A 26,843-nucleotide genomic window follows, 5' to 3' on the forward strand; every position below is an offset into this window, starting at 1 on the left:
ACAAGCATTCTCTAAATTCTCATGCAAGTTTGTTCTGGACTTAAAACTTTAAATTGCTGCCTCTCCATTTTCCTTTATATGAACTACCCCATACTTTTAATCATCTGCATGCCTCCTCTCTCTAGGCACAGCCTATGCTACGTCACATGCATGTTTGCCTTAATCCTTATTATTGCAAGTCTCACATTGCCCACACCTCAGCTAAAAGGTATCAACCTCTCCTTTAAAAGTCACACCCCACAACCTAAGAGTGGGGATGTAAGCATATGTTCCTCCCTTCAAACGATCTTTTTAATTCATTGGAGTAATTCCTTTTTATAACACAACACAGTAAATCAAGTAGGATTGAGTGAAGTAAGATCTTTTATTTTCATTTGACGCTTTGTAATTCCATATCACTCTTTTTTTTGTCGTATTTGATGAAAGGTTTTAAGTAAAAGGGGGACAGCCGACACCTGTTTCGCCTTATGTGGCAAGTTGAGCCAGGGCTTTCTCAAGGCTATTTGTTATGTTCATAGGTCATATAATCTGATGAAGGTAGACTACAATCCAATTTTATTTTAAAATATCCACAATTCGAAATCTATGAATTGAGTCCCGGGGTGAATCCGTTCATGACATTACTTCCGTGGTGTGACAACCTAACAATACCCAACTCTCTTGTAACTCATCTATTAATACCACCACTGCTATGCATGACTTCACATAGCCAACCCAACTAAAGGTCACCACATAACTCCTAATAAATTAATCTCCCACATAGAAACTGGAGTACATGCATGGGATCATTTCACAAGCACAAGACTAATCTAAATAACCAACAATACCCCTGAAAATCCTCTATCCTAGGGTTCTGGAGCATATTGCTCCCCGCAATAAACCGTTTGAATGCCGCATCAGGTGTAGTGAGCGCTATATAAGGAACATGCTACTTACGCATTTGCGGGATGTAGTGCTGTAGATTCACATGCTATACATGCTTCTACCATCTAGTTTTGAACTCGGAAGTGTACAACTTGTTTTTGTTCGAAGAAAGTCTTTCGAGTCACAAGGTGTAGTGACTCCTCCTTTAGGCAGTATGGAGCATGAAAATCGTCTCCTTCCTCAGATTGTTTTTACTGTCTAGCGGGAGTAGGATCAAAAGTCAAGTGGAGCACAGAGATGTTCATGTAATATGAAAAGAATAGGATAGGTGTTTTATCTGCAACCACCAAGGGCTTCCGGGGAGGCGGGTGGCGCGTATGAATCTACAGCACTACGTGCCACAAACAGATGTATGCAGGATAGGGAACATATCCAGTTTGTGGCATGTGCAGCTGTTTACACACATGTATTGCACAGACTAGAAAGCAGTTTCCCCTGTAAGGTTGTGGTGAGCCAAGTGATATTTCAGAACATTGGAAAAGTGTATGTAAGACTGCTTGCCCAACCTGGGTCTGTTGTTTTGCTAGAACATCCACACAGTAGTATTTAGTAAAAGTGTGTGGTGTGGATCAAGTAACAGCCTTACACAATTGTAATGTTGCATAAAAAAGCCATTGTAGCAGGTTTTTTTTCTAGTAGAATGTGGCCTTGGCTTTTGCTTAGGTTGTTTGACTAGCATTTGACAACCCAGCGAGCTATTTCCTGTTTTGAGATGGCGGTCCCTCTATAGGGTTTTGAGACTGCCACAAACAACTATCAAGTTCTTCTAAAGGTTTGTGTCCTATCTATATAGTATAATAAGGCTGTTTTAACATCTAGTGTATGAAGTGCACTATCTGCTAATGTGGTTCGATGTGGGAAGAACACTGGTAGGTCTATGGTTTGGCTGAGGTGAAAAGATGATATCACCTTAGGTAGGAACTTTGGATTGGTGCGAAGAACTACTTTAGCAGAATGTACTTTGAATAAAGCTTCTTTTAGGGTTTATGACTGGATCTCTTTAACTTGTGTAAGTGCCGTAATAGTGACCAAGGGTTTGAAAGGGGGCCCCATTAACCTTATGAGAACTATTTTAAGATTCCTGGGTGGGATTGGAGGTGGCCTTGGAGGGATGACTCGTATGAGTCCCCAAATGAAAGCTTTAATTACAGGGATTCTGAACAATGAGGGCTGTTCCCCGTTTTGTAGATAAGCTGCCACTGCAGCTAAATGCAAGCAAATTGATGTGTAATCCAGGCTTAAGCATTGCAAATGGAAAAGGTTAAAATGTCTTGTACCTGTGGTTTTAGATGCTTGGTATGTTTGGGAATGCAGTAATGTACAAACCTATTTCATTTTGCTGCATAACAAACTCTAGTGGCGGGGTGACTAGCTTACCTGAGGATATCCATACATTCAGAGGGTAAATTTAGATACCCAACTCTAGGATTTCAGGAGCCAAATCACTAGGGTGAATTGCTTTGGATGTCTTAGAATTTCCTAATGTTGTGTCAGAGGGTCAGGGTAGTTGGGGAGCTACTGATGAGGTACTAAAGAGAGCTCTAAGAGGGTTGTGAAATAGGGATGTTTTACCCATGTAGGAGCTATTTGAATTAAGGTGAGGAAAGTTTTCCGTAATTTCCTGACCACATACGGAAGTAGTGGAAGAGGTGGAAAAGTGCAGGCAAATATCCCTGACCAGTTCATCCATAGCACATTCCCTTTGGACTGTGTGTGTGGAAATCTGGTGAAGAAGTATGGGCATTTTGAGTTTTCGTTGAGTGCGAACAGGTCTATATCAGGGAACCCTCAATGTTAGAAGTAAGGGAGTAGGACTTGCGGGGGGTTCCCACTTGTGGACTTGTTGCTGCATCCTGCTGAGTAGGTCTGCAAAGTCATTGTTAACTGCTGGTATATACTTCAACAAATGTTTACTTTGTGGCGTATAGCCCATCGCCAAATGCTCTGTGCTTATATGGACAGTTGGGCCGAGTGTGCGCCCCTTATTTCTGAAGGTAGTACATTGCAGTCATTTTGTCTGTCTTGACTAGGACTGTTTTCTGATGAATGTGACAGAAAAATACATTGAGTGCTAAGTGAATAGCTAACAACTCCAGGTAGTTTATGTGGAATGCTTTGCAGCAGGGGAGTCTGTAAACCTTGAACATTTATGTTCTGTATGTGTGCTTCCTTGTCTGCAAGGGATGCATCCATGGTAAGGGGTCACTTGCAGAACTGGGTCCAGAAAAGTCCTGTCCAGTTGTAAATGTTAGGTGTTCCACCACTGCAGAGAATGATGATTACTGGCCTTTAACAACCCTAGATCCTCCCATTGACCCTCCGCTTGTGACCACTGCTGTGCCAAATACTCTTGGAGTAGACGCATGTGAATCCTGGTGTGTGGAACAATGGCGATACAGGATGCCATATTTCCAAGAAGATGCAAGACAGTGCGAACTATTTCACAATATGGCTGAAAAAGAGGTAACAGAGCCTGGAAACTTTGGATTCGAGCGGGGCTGGGATAAGCTTTCTCGGTCACTGAATTTAGTATTGCCCCTAGAAAGGGCCGGATTTGCAATGGTTATGGATGGGATTTGCCCAAATTTAAGGTGAACCTCACATACAGTGTATTCTACTGGCACTCTTCATCAGCCAATCGTCCAGATACAGGAAGACGTGGATGTTGCTACTTCTCAAGTGAGCTGCAACCACTGCCAAACATTTTGTGGATATCCTGGGTGCTGTGGCAGAACTCTGAATTGATAATGTTGGCACTTACCATGAACCTGAGGTAATACTTATGTGCTAGGTGCAATGGTATTTGTAAGAAGCAGGCATCCTTTAGATCCAGGGCAGTGGTGAAGTTGCCTTGTTTTAGGACCAGTATGACATCTTGGAGTGAGACTATTTGGAAATGCTCTGAAATTGATGCATTTGTTGAGGCCGCATATCTAGTACGGGCCTTAGCGAATCATTCATTTTGGGGATTAGAAAATACAGAGCCCTGTGTTTTTGTGGTGTGTGGCCCTGGCTCTACGGCTTCTTTTTGAAGTAGAGCTTTTACTTTCTCCTTGAGAAGTTGCAAATGTTATGGGGAAAGGGTGTGTGGTCGTGGTGGTATATTTGGTGGTGTTGCAGTGAGCTCTGGGCTTAGCCATGTAGTTCCACAATATCTAAGACCCATCGGCCCGATGTGATGTTGCGCTATTGTGGTAAGAACCCCTGCAGTATTTCCCAGACAGGTGTTGAATGGTCAGTGGGAAGGGAAAGGGAGTCACTGTTTGGCAGGGGTGGTTGACTTAGCCATTACTCCCCTACATTTGCCTCTGTTGTTACTCCCTCTATATGATCCCCTCATGTACCCTCTAGTAGGCTGGGCCTGCTGCTGGTACCTCTGATGAGAGGTGTGCACATCTGGGGATGTGATGGTGAAGCCCCTACAAAACTGTGGGCGAGGGCAATGTGTTTGAGTTGGTGGAGATTGTAATGCTCCCATTGCCTTGGCTGTGTCAGTGTCTTTTTATATTTTTTGCAGCATTTGATCAACCTGCGGTCCGAAAAGATGTTCTCCATCAAATGGCAGGTTGAATAAATGTTATTGAACCTCTGGCTTAAATTCTGAGATTTTAAGCCAAGCATGCCTTCTAATGAGGATGCTAGAATTAAATCCTCTTGTGTCAGTAACCGCCGCGTTAAGGGCACAACAAATAGATGTAATTGAAATTGTATGGCCCTCTGAAACTAATTCTTATGCCCTCTGCTTATTTTGCTCCAATAACTGTTTTATGAGCTCCCACATCTCATCCCACTGAGCACGATCATATCGTGCTAGGAGTCCCATCAAATTGGCAATATGCCAATGGGTTGCCAATTGTGCTACTACAACCCTCTTTCCTGCTGCATCATATTTGTTACTCCATTTGTCCAGGGGCTGAGCATCTCCAGTCTCCTGGGCATTTGACCTTTTACGTGCAGCATGTACGACTAGCGAGTCAGGGGGAAGCTGGCCAGTAAAGTATAATGGGTAGGCAAGGGTTTGTATTCCTTATCCACCCTTGGTGTAATAACCCTAGCCTTCAAACACTTCTTGTGTTGGTGTTAGTATTCCTGGGCAGGAACTGGGAGGCTTGCTGTGTTGTACGGTTTCTAGTAAGAAATCAACCTCCTCTTCAGTTGAGTGCAGGTCTACTTTATGGAATTGCGCTGCCCTTTGAATAACCTTGTGATGTGATGTGGCTTTATCAGGAGGAGAAGGTATTGCAGAGTATAAATTCAGGTCATTGGGTCCCGGAGGTACTATCTCATGCTCCTCCCATGGGTCTTCTATTGTATCTTGTGGATAGGAGACATTCTCAAAATCTAATAAAAGGAGTGGGCTATCCTTCCTCTAGTATGAATGGTACAACCCCTGTTGTGATTGAAGTGGTTGCGGAGGAGGTGTAGGAGGAAAACGAGGGAAAGCAGATGGTTGTGATGGGGGCTTGAACCCCTGTACTGTCTCTTCTTCTGCTTGGTTGGTGGTGTTTCCATTGTTAGTTGTTCCTCAAAAGTGAATTGTCTTTTTCAAGGAAGAGTCTGCTGGACCTGAAGTAGAGGTTTGGTAATGATTTTCACTGTATGTGGATGAATTCCCAGGCATTGTTGTTGAGAATCCAGCTCCTCCTGCAGCCATTCCAACATAGGTCACTGCACCTCTAAGTCCGCTGTCGAGGCACGACTGTGCTTTGCTGTATGTCTCGGCTACGAAGCTGTCTTGGAGCCCGAGTCTTGTTTAGGCTTTGAAGAGCACTTGCCCATCAAAGTTTGCCTCGACTCCGATGCTGGCTTCGGAGTCGAGCTTGTTTTGACTGCTGATCTGGCTTTCGGTGCCGATGGATGATTCGGCTCCAACACAGCTTTCGGCACCAACAGATGTTTCAGCTCCGAAGTGTCTTTTGGCATTAATACGCCTGCTGACGTCAAAGATTCTGTTGACTGTTTTGCCTTGTGGTGCTGAAATGGTGTCGGAGCGGGTCCGAAGTCGATTTCGAAGCTTTCTCCCGGTGCCGGCCATGGATGGAGAGCAGTGGCTGTCCGGTTGACAGGGAATGAGGGCTCAAAGCCCTAGCCTTAGAGGGGCAGTGAGTTCTATGGTTTGGGGCTGTATTGCCTACATGGGTGCCATATCTTTGTGTTGAAGCCTGCTAAAATGTACTTCTTCTGACTCCAACTGCGACTCTGGTACCGGGCTGTACACTACTGTCTGTTTGGCCTCTATTTCCTCCTCAACTTCCTCCATCTCAGCATCTTCCCTGAAGATATCGGGGATCTGCTTGTCCCTTTGCTGCACCATCGTCCGCCTTGCAATGCGCCGATCCTGATGGTTGTGGATGGTCTTCTTGGACCTGAAGGAGAGGCAAGCAGAGCAGGAAGCCTGGTTGTGTTCCGTGGAAAGACAAAGGTTACAGACTGTGTTCGTCTGTCCATGAGTACTTGGAGTGGCACTGTGGACAGTATCGAAAGGGTGTCTTTCCATCACGCTGCAACCATTCTCTAAGAGGAGCGACGCTGATGAAAGGCTTGACTGCACTGCAACACTGTGGCGTCAAAGATGGAAGAAACGGGTGTGGCGATTGTTCTTCAACTATCAGAGGCGAAGAAAAACTCGAGAGGTTCCGACAAATGTTGCCGTGTGGTGTCGACTCAGCGCCTCAACAAAGTACATCCAAATCAGATAGCAAAAAATAAAATCTGAAGATGGAACTGAAGTTCATGCCTAATTCTAAGGGAGGAGCCACTACACCTTGTGATTCGAAAGACTTTTTTCGAACATAAGCAAGTTGTACATGTCCGAGCCCAACACTAGATGGCAGGAGTATGCTTAGCATGTGTATCTACAGCCACACATGCCACAAACACACAAGTACAATATAATACAATATATAACCCTCATGGCTCAAACTAGTACTACTACTCTATTGCTCAGTGGTGAGGCAATTGACTGTAGTTCATACAGGATGCATAATTCCCTGATAGTGCTCGACTCTCTCAAACTCACATAGGACAAAATATCTATGGCCTTTGTCCATCAGAAAGTACTGTACCAGTCAACAGTAATAAACCACCCATCATCAACTTAACAGGCATGGAATAACTGAAGAGAACTGCCACATGCTGCTGGTCAACGGAGATCTATAATTTGGTCCACCATTGCAGGTCCCAACAAGGGACATAATGTGATCGCTTCTTGGCATCTCACAATGACAAACAAATATTGGGTGATGTTACCAAAGTCCATCTCGGCACATCTGTCTACCATGTCTTCCTCTAATCTATGTCTGCTCTGGATGATAAAAATGGATATCTCAGAGCAGCAACCAGCTAAGTGGACTATAATTCTAAAATATACCATGAAGGGACCTGCAGAAAAGCTAAAAGCTGTCAGATTACAGAAAACCATCAACTGTCCGCCTCACAGTTATACTTCTTCATCTAAAACATGGTTTTGCGCCGAGTCCCATAGCACGATAAGCACAACACATAGAAACACTTCCCAAGTAAGATCACAACAAGGATAACACATTAAATTGCATCGCACATTCTACATGGTGTGGCATGCTACCCATGCAGACAAGCGCTTCAGGCCTCCACATAGGGCTAGTACGCACTGTATAAATATTGCAATACAATATCGAGAACATTTACTTGCACCCCAGGTCTGTATCAGGCACTGGGTACCCACACCCCCATGTGGCAATTGTCCCCATTGGTTCCCTACCCTGTTATAATGGCAGGGATGGCTGAAAAGTCGCATGGACTTGCTGGAATGACAGGGACATATAGGGTTTGTTGACCTGCTCACAAGTCTGATTCAAGGTCTATGGAGCAGATGGCTAAGCTATGAGCTTCCCCCATCCTACAGCCCCTTGTCAGTGTCCAAGTGTCACCAAGGGCTGTGGAGCAGTGTGATATCACCTCCCCCCTCGACACACAACTTAAACCCCCTCCCTCTCCAATCAATGACTGGGGCTACTGTCAGCGGTCTTGATTTACTTAATCTGCTGGAGATTCTGAGCTAAATGGGAGCCTAGGGGAATTCCAATGACACTGGAGGGCAGTGGAATAGTCAGCTGTTCTCCTTCTTCAGTTAAACAGAGGGAGAGTATTGAAGGAGCTCACAACTGTAGCAAGCACTGTGCATCAAAGGTCTAAAAGTCCTCTGCGAAGATCTGCCCTTCCATAATTTTAAACAAGCACAGAAAAAACATACACAAGCGTTTTTTCCACATCTTTTTATGTACAGTGGAAATATAGTTTGCTGGTTCTGAGTGAAGGGAGTGGGGTGGAGCTGTCGTCCATGCCAAGTCGGCACTGAAGGTAGGTGTATATGCATATTAGAAGCATTTACAATACGCACGTACAACAGCCATTTCATGAACTGATAAAACCTTTGTTAAGTTATGATTCTCCATTAGGATCCATAATTTATACCTGTAAAAAGAATTTCAGCTAAAGGGCTGTTAAAACCTAAAAATAGTGAAATTTGCCCATTTGGCGAATTACGTATGCACTGTTCATGACCTCACCCATAATGTCACAAATGTTATAATCAATACAATCATTGGTAAAGTGCCATATTACATCATCCTTATCATTAACATCATTAATGGCATCAGTGAAGCTGAAAACAACTCTTTTTTTTTTACATTTGTTTGTTGACAACAGAAATATAGCCATGAACCTGTAAGTATTTTCTGAGGGAAGGTATGTATGTTAAACGTGGTGTGGTAGCTTATATCTACAATTTATTTCAGAATCTGCTGTGCTTCCTTCAAGGCTGTAAACTCGATTACACATCCCTACCTGCCAGACTAGATGATCAAGCTCTCCCATAGTCAATGAAACACAGACCATGTTGACACGTGCATCAGTGAGCCATGCAATGACATAGGTCACAAGATGGAAGAATGCAATAAAGTGTCACTAGCGGCTGAACGGCGTTATGAGTTTGGATGTGATATTATATTCTGTGAGTGATGAGCAAATTAAGAACAAAAGATAATGTTTACAGAAAGAAGAGCAAAACTCTATTTGAAGACAATTCAATTAATGATTAATGAAAGTATTGTTTAAAAGACATTTTATACAAGAATAGGGTGATCTGGGTTCATTAATGAAAATACTAGGCGTGGCTTACCTTGGTAGAAAATACGTTGATTTTTAAAAGTGAAGAATGCCCCCGATGACCTCCAGGTATGGAGGGCTGGAGACAGGTTTGGAGGAGGGATGTGAAGGTACACTGCAATTAAGGGCACCATCAGAAGCCCAACTTGGACCCACCACTCTTTCATCCTGCGAAAAACAGATGATCATAGAATTAGACAAATGGACCACGCCAACCATCAAAGCCTTACAACATCTTCCGACACAAGCACAACTCCACACCATAGAAGATAAACAAAAGTCTGGCGTCTTATGTCACCGCCTCCCAATGACCTCACCCCATTACACGCTTCACCCAATACATTATTCCTAAGGTTGAAGACCAAAGTTGGGTCAAGGGATAACCTCAAGCCAACCAATACTTGATCGATCCTGACAGTGGACTGACCATTGTCAGGAAAACTATTCATTTTAGGATTGTTTCAAGACATTTGGCCTCTTCAAATAGAAAACAGATTGGACTGAAATTCAAGATCTTGTCATGGAATGTTAATGGTCTGATGGACCGAGTGAAGAGGGCCGTGGTCTTTACTTTCATACACCGGCATTGCCCAGAGGTCCTGTTGTTACAGGAAATGCATCTCATGGGGGAGCACTGCCCCTTTATGGCACGCAAGGGCTATGATAGTCTTCCAGGCTGTGTTCTCCTGTGAGATTAGGGGGGGCCATCATCCTCCTGCATCGCTCCTTTCCCCTTGTGGTCAAACACTTAACCCGTGATCCACAAGGACGCTTTATCACCCTGGAGGGCACTTTAGAGGGACAGATGATCCTACTAGTGTGTGCCTAGGTACCCCCTGCTTCGCAGACCTCCGGCCTTAATCATCTCTCTCGCCTTCTCACTCGTCTCCCGCACAGGAACACAATAATAGGGGATGTCTTTAACATGGTGCCTGACCCTGAATTAGACTGCTCAGGCAGCCCCACAAACGCACAGGCAGTTGGTGCACGCCACCTCACCGATTGGGCCATGACCCTGAGTCTTTGTGATGCGTGGAGATTCTGGCACCCTCGCAGTCGGCAATTCACACAAACCTCGGCGGCTCATAACACTCACTCTCGAATAGACCTCGCCTTCTTACCCGCCTCTGACTGCCAACAATTGACTCAGACACTGATTCTACCCCGTGGCATCTCGGACCACTCCCCTCCGCTCCTGCAACTTGGACACCCTCCCACGGGTCAGTGCCCAATGTGGCGCTTAAATACCGGATACTTTCAAGATGGGAAATTCACCAATTCCCTAGGGGCAACACTGCAAATTTATTTTGAAGAAAATGTAGGCTCTGTTAACCGTGTAGGAACCCTATGGGCCACGGGCAAAGCAGTATTGCGAGGCTCAGCAGAGAGCTATATTAGGGCCCAGGAGCGGGAACGTGGACCACAGACTGCCCAGCTGGAGGCTCGCGCCCTCCGCCCAGAGCAGCAATTGGGGTCTTACCCTTGATCTGATACCCCTCGACAGCTAAGCCTCATCCGGGGCAGATATTCGTCTGCACTCCTTTGAAGCTGCCAAATATCTTTGGCGAGCTACAAAGGCTAGGATCTATGGCTGGGGAGATAAAATAAATTGGGGAAATATTCTACTGGCTGGTTTTCAGACAACAAGCCGATAGGATTGTCCCCGAGATCCTTGACGAACCTGGTCAGTGTCAGCAGTCCCTTCCAGCAATAGCCCAGACCGTCGCCCAATATTACCAAACACTGGCTGGGGATGGGGGTGGGATAGCCCCCCTGGATTCTTGGAATCAATTCCCCTCCCCATACTTCCTTCTCATGAGGCCCACGGGCTAGACGAACGTCTTTTGGCGGACAAGATTGGCATGGCCCTGTCTGGAATGGCTACGGGTAAAACCCCAGGTCCAGATGGCTTCCCCATGGAGTATTACACCAGGTTCCGGGAGACTCTTATCCCTCACCTCTTAGGGCTGTATCAGGAGGCCTCTCAGGATGGGTCCTTCCAACAAGAATTAAGACTCTACCACCATAGTTGTAATACCCAAGACGCACCTCCCTCCGTGTCATGTGCGGATTACCGCCCGATATCGCTTCTCAACTGTAAAGTCAAAATCTTTGCGATGATCCTGGCGAACAGGCTCCGGCAGGTCCTACCCTATCTGGTGCTGCCCGATCAGTGTGGCTTTATGCCGTCTTGGAGCATGCGGCACTGTATCCGTCGGCTACACGTGGCTCTGGCCCACCGTCATAGACTGCCTTCTGATTAAGCCCTGCTCCTTATTGACTTTGAGAAGGCATTTGACACAGTGGACTGGGACTACCTTATGAGGTGTTGATTCGAGTTGGCCTGTGACCACACTTCCGGCGCATGGTCTGGGTTCTCTACTACAATCCCACTGCTTCGGTTCGGGTGAATGGGATCCTCTCAGATGCATTCCCCATAGAGACCAGTACAAGACAGGGATGTTCTCTGTCACCCCTCCTCTTCGCTTTGGCAATAGAGCCTCTGGCCGAGCTCGACCAGGCAGACCCCCACTACGTCAGGGGCTCACGACAACTGCATTGCACTCTATGCGGACGATGTCCTGCTTCATCTCAGCTACCAGGCAGTGAGTGGACCCAGATGTCTTCTGTTGTTCGAGCAGTTTGGGCGCGCATCAAGCCTCAAGATGAATCCCTCCAAGTCGGTACTGGTCCCTCTGGCGCCCTCCTGGGACTGCTTCGACTGGCAAACGATGATTCCCCTTCGCCGACTCAGTTTTAAGTATCTAGGCATATGGTTTGCTCCACACCCCAAACTCACCTGGGCCCTTAATCTTCGGTCCCTAGCTCGAAAAGCTCAGTCAGATCTCATTAGGTGGTGTACCCTCCCCCTCAATGTCCAGGGAAATATCGCCCTTTACAAAATGATGATTCTTACTCGATTTCTATATGTCTTTCAAAATGTAACACTTCACTTGCCCCGGACATGGTTCTCCGCGCTAGACCGCGCAGCTAAGGCATTCCTCTGGTGAGGTTCCCGGCCGCGCATTGCATTTGCCCACTGCTAGCGGGGACCTTACGATGGCGGTCTGGGCATGTCCAATCTCTATCTCCACACCTTCTGGTCCTCTACGACTGGTTCAACAGGGGATGGTCCAAACCCGCCTACCAGCTGGAACGGACTTACATGGACTTTTGCCATCTCCAGGCCCAGCTTTAAGGGTCTCCGACCCCCCTCTAGATGTCGATGGTAACCCGGGTAGTGTTCCTTGCATGGAAGGCGGCCCTCCGTCATGTTCAATGGGATGGTAGGCTTACGCAACAGACGCCGCTTTGGCAAGGTACATGCCTGGGGGAGGTAGCTGGACTCAGCAGTTTTCGCTCCTGGGACCTCATCGGTATTACGAGGCTGGGTGATGTATGGTCGGGGACACATGCATTCCTTCCAGGACCTCCAGCAGAAGTATAGTCAGACACACACACAATTTTATAAGTACCTACAACTCAGGCACACCCTCCTCACCCACTCTCTCCCCGCCGAGGCCCTCCCCGAATTCAATCCCTTAGAAGTCAAGTTACTTATGGGGCACCTGGGCCGCGGCGGGATTTTGCAGCTCTACCACACACTCATTGTCAACTCACCGGGTTCATTAGATCACCTGCGGGCCCGATGGGAGGGCTGGATTGGTCCTTTTGAGGAAGAGGATTGGCGCGATGCCCTGATGGCCTCCTGGGAGCTCACCACCTCCTCCAAAACTGAGACTTATTGAGATTAATTATCTATATGCAGTCTACCTCTCACCGTCTCACCTGCACTGAGCAAGATTGCGCCATACTTCCAATTGCCCTAGATGTGAAGCCGCTCAAGCCGATTTCTGTCACATGGTATGGACCTGCACAGCGATCGTGCTGTACTGGGGAAGGGCAATCTGAGAATTGTCAGAGGTGTTGGGATGGGAGGTTCTCCTTTCTCCCAAGATGGTCCTGTTGGGGGTATTTGAGGGCCCTGGGGGACAGGAGAGGGCGTTCCCGGGCATGGCCTTCCTAGTCGCAAACAGGACATGTGGGTTGGATGTCTCCTGGCGCTCCTGCCTTGTCAAGATGGAGGTGGGGTGGATTGGTGAACTCAGCAAGAACTTGTGGTTTTTGAGGCCCATGCCTGTCCTCAGAAACATGGGCGGGTACGTGGGAAATGGCTGGAACAACTGGCTTAACTAGAAATGGAGATATGCCAGGAACCTCTTTTGTAAGTTTACCGCTCTACCTACTTGATGCCTAACCATGAGCGGACTGCATACCTTCTGCAATTCTGTAACTGTGTGTGCTTAATGTTGTATCTTATGGGGCCTGGTTGGGCTGAAATGTAATAAGGTTTATCAACAACAAAAAAATCAGCTCATTGTATAGCTGGGGGGATTGGACTTCACTGCAACATGATTTCCTTTGTTTTTTTATAGCGCTAGGACGTGACCTTCGTTAACTGTTTTGTAGTGATAGTGTAAGAAGTTCCTTTCAACCTGCTGTACGTCGCCAAAAAAACATATTTGCCAATGCTTCTTTAACATTCATTCGACCTCATTTGCACAACTGATTTCTCAAGAACCATCTAATGTCTACCAATGGCAAGAAGCATCAGACTTACGAAGGCAGTGACCAGTTTTCGTTTCTGAATCCATTGGAAGACCAGGAGGAAACATGAGCAAAAAGAAGCTGGGGCCGCCACACACTTAACCACCTAAGCAGCTTTGTGGTCGCTGAGAGCACTAATCACCTCAGATGACTGCCTGCCGAGTCCACAACACTGCTGCCTTTTTCGAAAAGCTCATCACCTGTATTAGAAACTACAAATCAGACCTTATCCTGTGTGGACTCCTCAAAGCAAGCTACCCTCCAGTAACGCTTTCACCAATGCTAATGCTACATGCAATGCTATTGTAAGCCCCAGCAAAGGATGGGCGGCCATAGAAATGCGTCTATCGGTTGCTTCAGAGATTTTGCCTACATGTTATATCATGCATACAAAATAGTGGACTCGACTACTGTCTTTGAGTGTATTTAATATATCCGCTCTCCCTTCCAAGCTTTTATGTGAAAATCTATCAGTCTCTATATGATCAACGAAAAAGGAGACAAGATTTACATGAATATTTGTCGCATCTTTTTAACCTGCGCATTAGAAAATAAACATTCAACTTGTGGACGGTCCCTTCCTTCTGAGCCTCCTCGCAATGTAGCCCTTTTGTGGATTTGTCAACCCCAACTCGAGCCATAGAGCAGAAAATATTTGTAAAAGTAAGGCTGGGTTCAATTTAACCTTCATGATAGGACAGAAGCAATAAGGTCAGTGATGGTTTTATGTTTTATCCCATTACCACAGTCACCAGGGCCAGGCATGCTATCTAGAGCTCTGAATTGGGATTCTATAAACATAACGTGTGCCTCGCAAGATATGCATGAGTGGAAGAAGAATCCCAAAGCGCTTCCCCACTATCCAGTGCTTCAGGTCTAGAAAGTATGAGGGGTTGCTGCTTCAACCACCTTAAAGGTAAAATGTATGCTAGTAAGGGTAAAAACCTCCTGCTACACACTCAAACACATACATGGAATTCGAAAAACACCCACAGTACTGATGGTCCAACTCAAACAGAAAACAGACCCCGGTCTGTGAAAGCATCCTCCACCAGGGCGAGGGCGCCTGAAACCGAAAGCAGGGGTAAAGCAGTGGTACAGCAGGGGTGCTGTGGGCCCTAATGCAAGTAAGGAAAGGGGCTCCCTTCCCCTGGTCAGGTAGAAAACGCAGCAGTGGGCCCCTCAGAGCTTTCGGCCCTAGTAACACTGCACTATTGATAGCTGCACACCTGGCAGACAGCGCTGTGATGCCATACTAATGGCAATTCAGCGCTACACAAAGCTCAGTTAACATATGCCAACATTACATATAACCGGAAGACTTCAGTAGTATCACTCCTTCCCTTGCATACCTGCTTTAAACACGTGATACTTTTAGTGCAGAGTTTAAAGTCTGCCTAAATGAAACGTATGATACAAAACAGAGCAGATGTGCAGTTTCAAGGTGTTCATGGTCTCTCTCCGTGTTGCAGCAAGAAGCACAAGGTACATCATGCGTCATTTAAAGGTTTTCAGTGTAACTACCTAATGGTCTCCTAACATTAAGTAAGGAATATATATGATTGAATGATGGTGTTACATCCATCTGTGTGCACATTTTATTTTACCGAACAGAACTTGGTGGAACAAAGCCCTGTCCATTGTGTGCTCTTGTGTGATCTTTCTCAAACGGCACCTGTACCTCCAGGTCATGCTTCCAGAGCATGACACACATTCAAAGCCTACTGATGAAAGCAAAGGGACGTGCTTAGCCTACCCATGCTGTGAAGCATATATATGCGTAGATTAAATTGTATCCGTGTGTAGAGATCATGCTCTAGGTTTGGTGGACCTCTATGGTAAACACATGGCCCGGAGTCACGAGGTACGTACTGCAAGCTACTTTCCTTGACAGAGATTCACCATTCCTCATTTTCTATCTGAAGTTGTTTCCAGGCCTTTCTCAAAAAACAAAACTGCCTTAGACTACTGTCCTGTTTAAACTATGTACAATACCAAATGATCAGCATCATTCCAAAGTACTTACACTAAGTGAATTTCATGTTATTCATAAGATGGCAATTAAAAAGATATTTAGGATTTCCAGTTAAATTTCCTTTCCATCAATTCCTTAAATTGAAGCTGCCCTCACTACTCGGTTTTCCCTCCAGACAAGCCCTCATTTCATCCTGACAAAAGTTCCTTATTTTGGAATTTCCTTCGACTCTACCAATGCAAGGGTGGTCTGGGCAAATGCCAAGGCTGATGGGCTCCAGCTGCAACCTGGGGTTTGAAAGGTGTCAGTGCACAAAGTATGAAAGATAGAATGTAAAAATCTAAGGATTCGGGATCAACGAACAAACTGACAGTACCGCACATCTCAAAGGGGTCTGAAGGCTTCTATTTCAGCACTCATTCTTGGAGCATTAAGGTTGAGGAGTCCAGGTTTAACGGGAGGTGGTTGTAGGCAAAAATCATATATATTATGAAACAATTACATAAAGGTTATTGTTCAGCGAAGCTACCGCTTAGAAAGTAAACAGGTCTTTATTTATAATGGGCAGCATTTGCTTAAATAACTGTTCTAAACAACATTTGTAATATGTCTTTTCGAATTTCATTTGTTTGATAATATTCTTGCGAGATGAACTTCAATTAAAAGTAGTGTTTGTTCCAAATGTGTGTGTCCTTGAAACAATTTATTATAGTATCAATTCATTTTCGAATAGTTAATTTAAAACAAAAATTAATATACACAGCTATAATGACCTTATTTACAATTTAGATTACAGCAGAAAAATAATGATTGGCGAAGCAAATGAAAAGGCCATACCAATTTCAGGGGACCGAGATAGGCACGGAATATTCTTAAAGTGGCAAGTTACAGGCTCCAGGCTCTACCATTAGTAGGACCTCTGTCCCACCTTAACAAGGCAAATTAAGTATCTGAGCAACGCAACTCTCTGCAGTGAATGCATGACCGGATCTACACCTCAGAATACACCCTTCAACCCACAGTATTCACTTGCAGCCAGACATCAATGAGTACGACAGATTCGTGCAGGTCACTTGTAACACATACATCAGGTTTCCCAGCTACCTTGACATCAAAAGGAAAAGCTGCTACACTGATTCTGGGATTCCTCAACCAAACTGTACATGGGTAGCTTAGCAGTCGATATTAATTCTGCAGAGCCTGAGGTTTGAAAGCATTCCCAATCCCACCAATAAACCAGTCACCAAAGGAACGCAGACGTTCAAACTAAAACAAACATTTCACGGTGAGGAGGGGGTGCGGCCTCTTGCCGAGAGGTACCTACAAGGCACTTTTGCCCCAGCATTGCTCCCAAAGCCACTCCTCCAAAAACAAAAATGTTACTGAGGCAGGTGCCCATGTCCTGGGGTGTTTTCACATCCTTTAATGGACGTCGACAGTTAAAGCCTCCGAAAACGAGCTGGAAATCCACAGTTAACAGTGGTCTCCAGCTTGTTTTCCCTGCCACCATGTGATGTCGGTTTCTCACCAGGAGACCGTGTGAAGGGAGCTGATATTGTGTGCCACATAGTGGCACATGTGAGTTGGCAGGTCTGAGAAAGGTTGAACATACTTCCTTAATGATTGCTGAGTTGCCACATGGATTTGGGGCAACAGTAAACCTGCGTCAATAGATATGGTCAAAATAGCTTGGTGTTCAGAAAGTCTATGGGGCCATAACTGAAAATGGAATGGGACCAAAGAGGCTCAAGTGAAAGAGAAAAGAAGTGTCGGATAACTATAGTGTTGCCCTGGGCTAGATGGATAAAGTGAATTGTGTGTGTGGGGGGGGGGGGGGAGTGGACAAGGAAGTGTTGCTGGAATGTGAATTGACCTTGAAAAGATAAAAGGCGTTTGGCAAAACAGGAATACTTGGTTTAATTAAACGCTGTGGCTGGGAAACACAGAAAAGGGTCTGAGGACTGTCTTACCATACATTTGTTCTCAGTGCCATTATATACGGTCTTTGGAGCACCATAAACAATTTAGATCTTATTTTAGAAAAAGGAATGCAGGCCTAGTCATGGAGCCGTAAATCAGGCCACCTGATTGAGAATGCAGGTGGGTCTTGACCTTACGTGAACACAATGAGGGCCAGTGGGTGAAGTGTCCAGATGTCTGGCTTCAGGAGGACGTGATCACTGCATGTACTGTGTGTGCTGTGTTCTGATTGGCAGAGTAGTCCTAACTTTGTGGGGCATCTGACTTAGAGGCCCAGTGGTGCAATGGATAACTCGTCGGACTACGGATGGAGCATTTGACTTTATGGTGGTTTGGGAACGCACGCACTCCTCCAGCCATATGTGCTTTATTGGGGCTAATCTCCTGGGTCCATTGTGGTGTTGCTGCCTAGCTATGGGACTAATCTGGGTTTTTCCTGTTTGCGCATTTGTCCAGGTGGTTAAGTGCCATCCCGCCTGAAATCTGTCAATCAGTAACCTAGGTCGCAGGGCCTACCTGACCACATATTTCTTACTCAGGGTTGATGGAGAGGTCGTTTCAGGAGATTTCGACAACAGTGAGTCAATCTCATTTTTCAACATGCATAAATCCCTCGATATATCAATTTCAATATTAACATTAGCACAAGAGATTCTTCACCACCAAGGGAGACAGTGCGAATGTTCAGAAGGGAGTCCTACATCTTTCAATCTTCAACATCTGTATATCACAGACACTAGCTCTGTTCACCATTTGCCTGACTCCAAGAGCTAAATGCATACAATACTAGAGCTGTCGTCAAACAAGGGTTCTTCCACCGGCCTCCTTCATGATTATAAGGGTTTTTTCTGTGTTGCCACAATAAACAGCTAGTTAGACTAGAACAGGAGAACAGGATCTTTGGCAAGCTCATTCTCCTCATACAGGTCCTTGCAGCAGGTCTTTCAACCAGGCTTCTGGTCTAGTTCACAAAGTCATGGAGAGGTCCCCTCAGGTCAAGCAGTCCACTCCCACCTCTTTCTCTGACAGTACAACAGCTGAGGGTGGTGCCTCGATTTTAAATCTACTACTGGTACCGAGGATCAACCAGGTTTGCACCTTCTTCACTGAAATGCAGGTTGTTTCTTTAGAAGTCAAAGGGTAACTAACGTACTGGCTCAGGTTCCTATGCATTTCCAAACCTATAGGTGCCAGACGGACAAGAAAACAGAATTCCTGGGGGTGCCACCTGTGAAATTCGGGTCCTGTTGTTCAGTTGATTCAAATGTCTTTCCTGGCTGCTGAAAACAGTGAGGAGGAGATGAAATGTAATTAATTCCCTAGGATGTTTCTTGGGTGCACACATCAACTCTGTCCAGATTTCTATTGCTAGACAGATCTTGCTAGCATCCACTTGGAGGAGGCCAAAGTGCTCAGAACGATTAACTGCTACAACTTTTTGTTGCTGAACAAACTTTTAGATAGGTGTGTTAAAGCCAGAGACAAAAACATCTCACTGACAAGGCAAACGTTGCCACTTTGGAAGCAGACTGGGGTTACCCACAAAATGAACATATTTTATGGGAAGCAAAATCGAAAAGGCATTCACTCAAATCAAAGGCACCTCCATTTCACGCATAGTACAGTAATCTAAACAGAAAGGAGAGAGAAAAGTCAACAGTTGCAAGCAGCTGACTGGATTTTAGAATTAAGTCCAAATGGTTCTCCTCAATGGGTTCACGTAACTGGCCTGTACCCATGCAAACCATTTCCAGCTGTCTAACCCTGGAAAATGGATGCATAAATTGATTTTATTAGTTGAGGCGGGTTAAGTACACACCTCAAGGAATTACCACAATCTTTATCAAAGTGAGCCCTTAAAGTCACTACATTAACCTGAGCTCAACGTCCCTGGTAGTTATGACACAGAGCAGACAAGCTTTACTTCGAGACAATGTGTAATGCATTTCTTCAGTTCTAAAAAGAGTAATACAGTCTAAATGCAAAACAATAAAACAAAAAATGACTTGGAAAAATAGAGCAAAATATAACAAACTGACCCAAAAAGACAAAAACAACACAATAAGGTCAACTACACATAATTTTTAAAATGTTTAAGTAGGTGTTACTCAGAGAAGCACAAAGTGCCAATGATAGTAAATGGTCATGGTAGACTGAGACCTAGGTGCAATTTGACGCTGACCACGATGGAGTGCAGGTCGGATATACCAACCAGGTTCGTCCTGGTCAAAGATTTTACCTTCTTACTTATTCTCGTAAGTCCAAATTCACCACATGACTAACACTTCTAAACCCTCCCAGGACCTCAGGAGAGGCACTTGAGGACTCCCGGTGAGGCAAGTAGAGTTCAGGTCCAGTTGTCACTCATCAGCTGGGCAGTTAAAAGAAACACCTCTTGTAGCTTGTTGTATCCCTGTAGTTTGAACAAGAAGTTAGACTTATGACCCTTGGAGTCCACTTCTTTGTCCTGGGTAAAAAGCAGGCCCTGTCCTTTAGTGCTATTCTCAGGTCTCTGACAGCAGATTCAGTCCTCTTCCGATCTTCCACAGGTTAAGCAGTGTTCTGAAGTGGGTGCCTGGAGATGCCACATTTATGTCTGGTATGAGCTAGTGGGTAGGATGGCCCCTGGGGATGCCCTAACCATTGGGGTAAAGATCCCTAGAGCTAATTCTACCCGATTTGAACATTTTCAAGATGGCTGAAATCTTCATTCATAATAAACTGGGGCTCTGAGGGTTGGAGGGGGTGTGGGGAGTTTACTATGGTAATCTTAGGGTCCTCCCACATCTAACACTAAAATACAGTGTAATGCAGTCCCTGAACCACAACCTCAGAGGAGACAGAGGTCTGCAATAAAAAAAGCTGAGTTTTCAGCAACCAAACAGTAGATACACATGAATTGTTTTGGCATACTGTTTTCCTCTTTTGAAGTGCACCCTAAATGTTATATGTAAACCCAGCAGACCTGTCAAATAAGCTTGGACACTGATTTGTAAAAAGAAAAGGTCCAGTATGACTGGCGCCTGTCTAGCTTGGTGGACAAAAGATTGTTCCTTCCCAAGTGTCGTCTAACATTGGCCTGTGACAGGGGACGCCTCTTTGAAGTGCATCTCAAGTGGCATATGAAAAACCGGGGCAGAACTGACAAGCAGGATGCGATATTCAAGCAGGACTTAACACTTTAAAATGTCAAAAAGTATCCTCACAGCTCCATCTAGCATATTTCGCGAGGTTACGAGGGGTCATCTCAGTCCATTCAGGTCAGCCTACTGTTTGCTCCTAGGAGGCACTTCGCACCCCGCCTCACACCTATTCAAATGCTTATTGCTGGCCTTTCAGAAGAGAGAGAGCAAAATGCAGTTAGCCTCCAGCATTTCAGGCCAGGTAAAGTAAATTTCTAAATAATACTTTTCCATAATACTTTTTTAAAAAATCTGACTTTACCATTAAACTTGATTTTAGTGTATTTCTGAGAAGACAGAGTGGTCTTAAACAAAGGAGAATGCCGCTATGTAAAATCACGCCAGTACAATCACAACCTGGGACAAAAATCCTCCCATTTTACATAGCGGCATTTCCCTTTAAGACCACTCTACCTTCTCAGAAATACACTTGTTGACTGACCAACGTGTTGCCGGTTTGGAATTATCACCAACATCGCGTTCACGCCATCTGTGGCCTTCACCTGACAGTCACCTTTATCTAGTGTAACAGAATCTTCTGTGTTGACTGATTTATGCCCCACCGGGTTGGAATTATCACTGGTTCAGGGAGTACACTGAGCTTGGATCAGATCATACAACCCTGAAGAGTCAGAGACCGCTGTCTCTCTGATGAAACACGTGTCGGCTGGCTGCTTTGTTCACAACCAATTAAAGAAGACTAAGATATCTCCGTTGGATTTTGCTCAATCTGCTTTCTATACACATTTACATTGCCTGTTATAATACTGCATGTGTGCACGGTTTTTGTTGATTAAACTTTTACATGTCCTACTTTTAAATACCATGCACCTTGTTTTATGAGTAGGGCTCCCGGTTTTATGGTATTTTATTTGTTTAACATTTCCGTCTGTATTTATCCATATCTATTTTTGGGCCATTTTATGTGTATTTATCCATATCTATTTTTGGGCCATTTTATGTGTATTTATCCATATTTTTTTTGTGGTTTTCAGAAGTTGCAAAACTGTACATTTCCATATTTATTTAACCGATAGACGTGCAGTCACAATTTGATGTCTGTCGTGTTTTAGCTACTTAAGCTGCAAAATATTACATAACAGTACATCCACTGGTAAATATGAGCATTTTACCACAAATGTATATTGACATATGCAGTTATTTAAAGAAATTTCACCCTGTTTTTTAATTTCCCATGCTGTCAATCTGCTCAACTGTTGGGTTATATTTCATGAAAGACAGCACGAAAAGTCACTTAAAAGAAGCCCAATTTTCTGAATGTATCCACATTTAAATGATAAATGCAGACAGAAAACAATGTGTTTATCTATAAAAATCAGTGAAAACGGATTTCTGGGAGCCTTACTTATGAGCAATATAGCAGACTTAAAGGTGACGTATCAATCTTTATAAGGAATGCTTAAGGGAGTCAAAGGAAGTTATTTTGACTGGTTGAATTTGTACTTTTAAAACTACACAGTCAGGCTACAATGGCAGGCCTGGAGTCAGGTTTAGCTGTGTTATTGCAGTGGATGGCACAATGAGTGCGGATAGTTACAGGCCTTCTGTACACTTGGTACAATATACAAAGTACTTGTAGGCAAATTCAAAAAACCAATCAGGTGTATACCAATTTTACCATGCTGAACGGAGGAGCGCAAGCACTTTACCAATGGTTAGCAGGGGCACATTGCACAGAGTTCTATAGCCAGCAAAAATCGGGTTCGGCAAAAAAATCTGGGGTGACCCTGCAGAAAGGGCAAGTTTCCAATAGGATGCATCAACCTTCAAGTAGTGTGAGGGTACATTGTGAGCTTAAATTGTGGGTGTGCACCCAGTCTTGTAGAGTCCAGAACTCTGCTAGAAGAAGGAAACACGGAAAACATGCACAGTGTCAGCCAGTGCGGTCACAATTCCTGATGACTGGACAGAAGAGACACCAATCTATATTGTCAAATCTCATATCACTGATTCATGTGTTTTTTGTTGCACCTGGGTAATTCGATTTCGATTTCATAATCTTTATTCGAATTTTTCAAATCCATAAAAGCAATCACATATATACAATCCCAGAAAATAATTATAATTCTAAATATATATTAAAACAACACACATTACAGGGTTACATATTATTTGGCAACAAGATTATTTCAAGGGTTTTCCATTGTTTTGCGTACATGGGTGCCAACTCTCAAAAAAGTGCCAACGCGAAAAATCAATTCCTCAGTATGCAGGGTGAGCAACATCACAGAAGACTGCTCCAGGGAAAGTGGTCTTTGTTTCTTAAAATATGGAAGTAAAAACCATTTGATATATTTAAGATAAAATTTACAAGTAAAGAAAAAATGTAAATCATTTTGTAGACTCACTCCATCACATGGGCATAACATACATTCGGATTTCGATGAAAAGTAACCTAATGGAAAACATAATAGAAATCTAACAGTACCTGCACTTATATGGAACAACAGTGATCTTTCCCGATTTGTCATTGGTAGTGTGAGATACAAAGGAATTGGTTGTCTATACAGGTCTTTATTCACATAGGCCTGGACAGTTGATTTAGTTAGTTCCACTTCCAGTCTCTCTTTACTATAAAGTGCATACAGTGCAAACTTTGTTTCATTTTTGTCTGTGGGCTCAATCTTAGTATGATCGGTAAATAAGTGGCCTTTACCCACGCTGCATAATTTCTTGAAAACTCCAGCAAGCCACGGGATTCTCATCCCTTTCTCGCAATTTAAACAATCTCTTATAATTTCATGGGTTAGAGAGGCCGCTGTATTCCTCCAAATGGCCAGCCAGAACAAGGCTGGTCTTGTTGCTATAAAATCTGATATGTAATGCAAATTTAATTCACAATGACAAATATACTCCGATGTAGCAATAGGGCTCCAAGGAATTTCCTACAAAAACGATTTTCTCGGTTTGAATACTAGATGTCTTACCCAAACCCCATATCTCAGCCCCGTATGTTGCTACCGGTACACACTGCAATTAAAAAAAAAATGTAATTGCTTTAGTAGCACCTATTTTCTTAGGCCGTGGGAGACTAAGAATAGAATTAATGGCTTTTGAGAACTTGCTCGTGGCGTGGGCCAAATGTCCACACCACGAGCCGTTCGCAGCAAAAACCATTCCTAAATAGGGAAAAGTATTTGTGGAATATAACTTGTCAGTTCCCACCGAAATAGCACTAAGCTGTCTTTTCCCTGGCCCACACGACATAATAAAAGATTTTTTAAAATTTACTTTGCGGTCTAAGTTATCCATATACTGTGCAAAACTTTTAACCAGAGTACGTAGGGCATTCGGTGTGAGACCCATAAGGACCGCATCATCTGCGTAAAGCAATGTCGGTAACGGCCCCCCCCTTATTTTTGGAACATCCATAGTTGCCAATTTTAGGGAGTTACTTAGCCCGTTAATATATATAATAAACAACAAGGGTGCTAAAACGCACCCCTGCCTAACTCCTCTTTCCACTCTTATGGCCCCAGAGTTTTCCCCCGCCATCCCGATCCTTACTTGGGCTTTTGTATCAGTGTGCAGATAGGCCAAAAAATGTACAAGGGGCGCATCTAGACCGTAATTTAAAAGAATAGACCACAGTTTAGACCTATTTACAAAATCAAATGCGGACGATAAGTCCATAAAAGCTAGATAAATTGGTGACGACCTGGCGATGTTATATTTGCCAATTACTAAGTTTAAATTCAGGCACTGCTCTGTCGTCCCAACCCTACTTCGAAAACCCATTTGACACGGGTCCAAAACACCTGATTCCTCTGCCCAAGTGTTTACTCTATTGTATAAGACTCGTCTCAGAATTTTCAAGGTATTATCTAGAAGTGAAATAGGTCTATAATTTACTGGATTTGTTCTCTCCCCTTTCTTATATATTGGCACTATTATACTTGTAGACCATGTGTCGGGCATAGGTACTAGAGGTAGGCTGTTAAAAACATTCATTAAGATAGGTGCCCAGAATTCAGGTTTCCATTTAATTATAGCTATTGGAAAACCATCTGGCCCAGGGGCCTTATTGCCAAGGCTCTGTTTAATAGCCACAGTCACCTCGCCTAAACTAATCTGTATAGAACACAATTGGCCAGATGTATACTCATCATTAACATTTGGGGGTATGGCATATACTTTGGAAAAATGAATTTCCCACCGATCACTCGGGATAATACAGCTAATTGTAGATAGTTGGTTTCCCATGTTACGCATCTTTTTCACTACAGGCCAAAAAGTAGTTCCATTCTTTCCTGTTGCGGCATCAGATAACTCCTCCCAGTGCTCTATCAGAATCGCTGCCTTACGTTCCTCTATTGTGGATTTATACTTATTTCTTGCCACCCTAACCTCCAATTGGCATCTCGGTTTTGCACTCAGTGCCTTACGGCCCTGTTAGCGACTGAGCAATTTCTGTCAAACCACCTGGGATCCTTATCTATCCTTTGATTAGGGACAGATAGAAATGACTTTATAACTGTACATAGACTGGTAAAATCTTTAATTACCCTTAGATTATTCCCATCTGAGAGTATGCATGAATCAATCAGATGTTGATGCTTATTTATAACATGCTCAACTATCCTTCCACTGTCAACCCCTCTCCATTTCAACCTCAGATTATTTGTGACGGGGGTAATATCTCTAGCACCTAAAATGCGTGCAAATACTGGGGAGGGACCCAATTTAATTTTCACCACTAGTGCATTATGATCCCCAAAAGCGGTTTCTAAAACCCTAGCCATTAAGAGGCAATCAATTAACTCAGGTGACATAAAAATATAATCGATAGTTGAGGAGTGGTCTCTACCTCTAAATGTCGGAACATAATTAGTTGTAGAAATGTGGTTTACATCCATCACGTTAGTTAAAACATGCTCACGAATAAGGCAATCCAATTCTATGCCCCGTTTTGCCGCACGATCAGTTTGCATATTTCCTTTATTTAGTTCAGATTTAGGAGCCTTTGCATTAAAATCCCCGGCTAGGATGATCCTATTACCCCTGCTATTATCTAATGGTTCAATCACATCAGATAAAAATTTTAAAAGTTCTATAAAATTTTTATTTGGGATTGAATAGAAATCGTTATTATAAAAATTAATCACATAAATGGGAACCTTTCTTTTGTATTCAATAACCTGAATATTAGGGCTTTTAGTTGGCATTATCTTTATACTTCCACCTGCCGTTGTCCAAATACCAATGGGTAATTCATGTCCCAGTTAGGCATTTCCCCATGGGTTGCAGAAAAACTGACTCATTAATCCTTTGCTGGGAAAAATAATGCTTGAGCTTGATCATACTTTTGGTTAACCAACTTTTGCGAAAGAAGCAGCAGCGATGTGAACATTTATAACTGGAAAATTGCATGAGGCAGAATAGTTTTCATGGCACCTACCAGTTCAGTTTAAGTCCAGGATGCAGTACTGAGATGCCTATATTTAAGATACTGGATAACTCACTGTGCATACTAGGAAGAGATCGATTGTGGCGGTTTGTGCTCTTGGCCTGGCAGTTCGGGCTGGACTGTTCCCATTGGGAGCAGGGTCAAGACTGATTTGCATTTGGCTGGGTCTAAACTGGCATGGCATGCAAAAAAGGATGGATTTAACCCAGATCTGTGACTGGAGGTGAATGTTTGATTTGTTCAGCATTCCGTCCATCACCTGTTCTTTGTGCATTTGTCGCCCTAAGTGGGAAGGGTATGCCCAGACATGGGACCGTGCTAGCTACATCACCAGATTCAAGCTAGCCTGGCTGATGAGCAGTGATACTCCGAAACCGGCCCCCGGATGCTTGTTTCTGGTCTCGGGAGGACCTGGCCTGGCAGTTGCCACTGTTGAGCTGTTCCCATGGGGAGAAGGGTTAAGACTAGTTTGCATATGGCTGGGTCTAAACTGGAAGGGTGTGGTGTGCAAAAAAACGATTGATTTAACCCAGATCTGTGACTGGAGGTGAATGTTTGACTTGTCAGCATTCCATCCATCATCTGTTCTTTGTGCACTTGG

The 26,843-nt window shown here is 44.1% G+C and overlaps 2 protein-coding genes across 6 annotated transcripts in view; one reads left to right on the forward strand and one right to left on the reverse strand.

Annotated features, from left to right (window-relative positions):
• MEST (mesoderm specific transcript) overlaps positions 1-26,843 on the reverse strand; it is a 336,158-nt gene that overhangs the window by 208,628 nt on the left and 100,687 nt on the right. For all 5 annotated transcript variants that reach the window (XR_014981372.1, XM_085653607.1, XM_085653609.1 and 2 more), the window contains one exon: positions 9,083-9,237. Coding sequence is in view for 4 of the 5 variants with exons in the window: in XM_085653607.1 (XP_085509733.1) it covers positions 9,083-9,237 (155 nt within the window). In the remaining variant the exon portion in view is untranslated. The remainder of the gene's footprint in view (positions 1-9,082; positions 9,238-26,843) is intronic.
• Positions 1-26,843, forward strand: part of CEP41 (centrosomal protein 41) — a 295,708-nt gene that overhangs the window by 37,971 nt on the left and 230,894 nt on the right. The gene's annotated exons all lie outside the window — the stretch shown is intronic.

The sequence above is a fragment of the Triturus cristatus genome, chromosome 4_1, assembly GCF_964204655.1.
Source record: "Triturus cristatus chromosome 4_1, aTriCri1.1, whole genome shotgun sequence".
Lineage (NCBI taxonomy): Eukaryota > Metazoa > Chordata > Amphibia > Caudata > Salamandridae > Triturus > Triturus cristatus.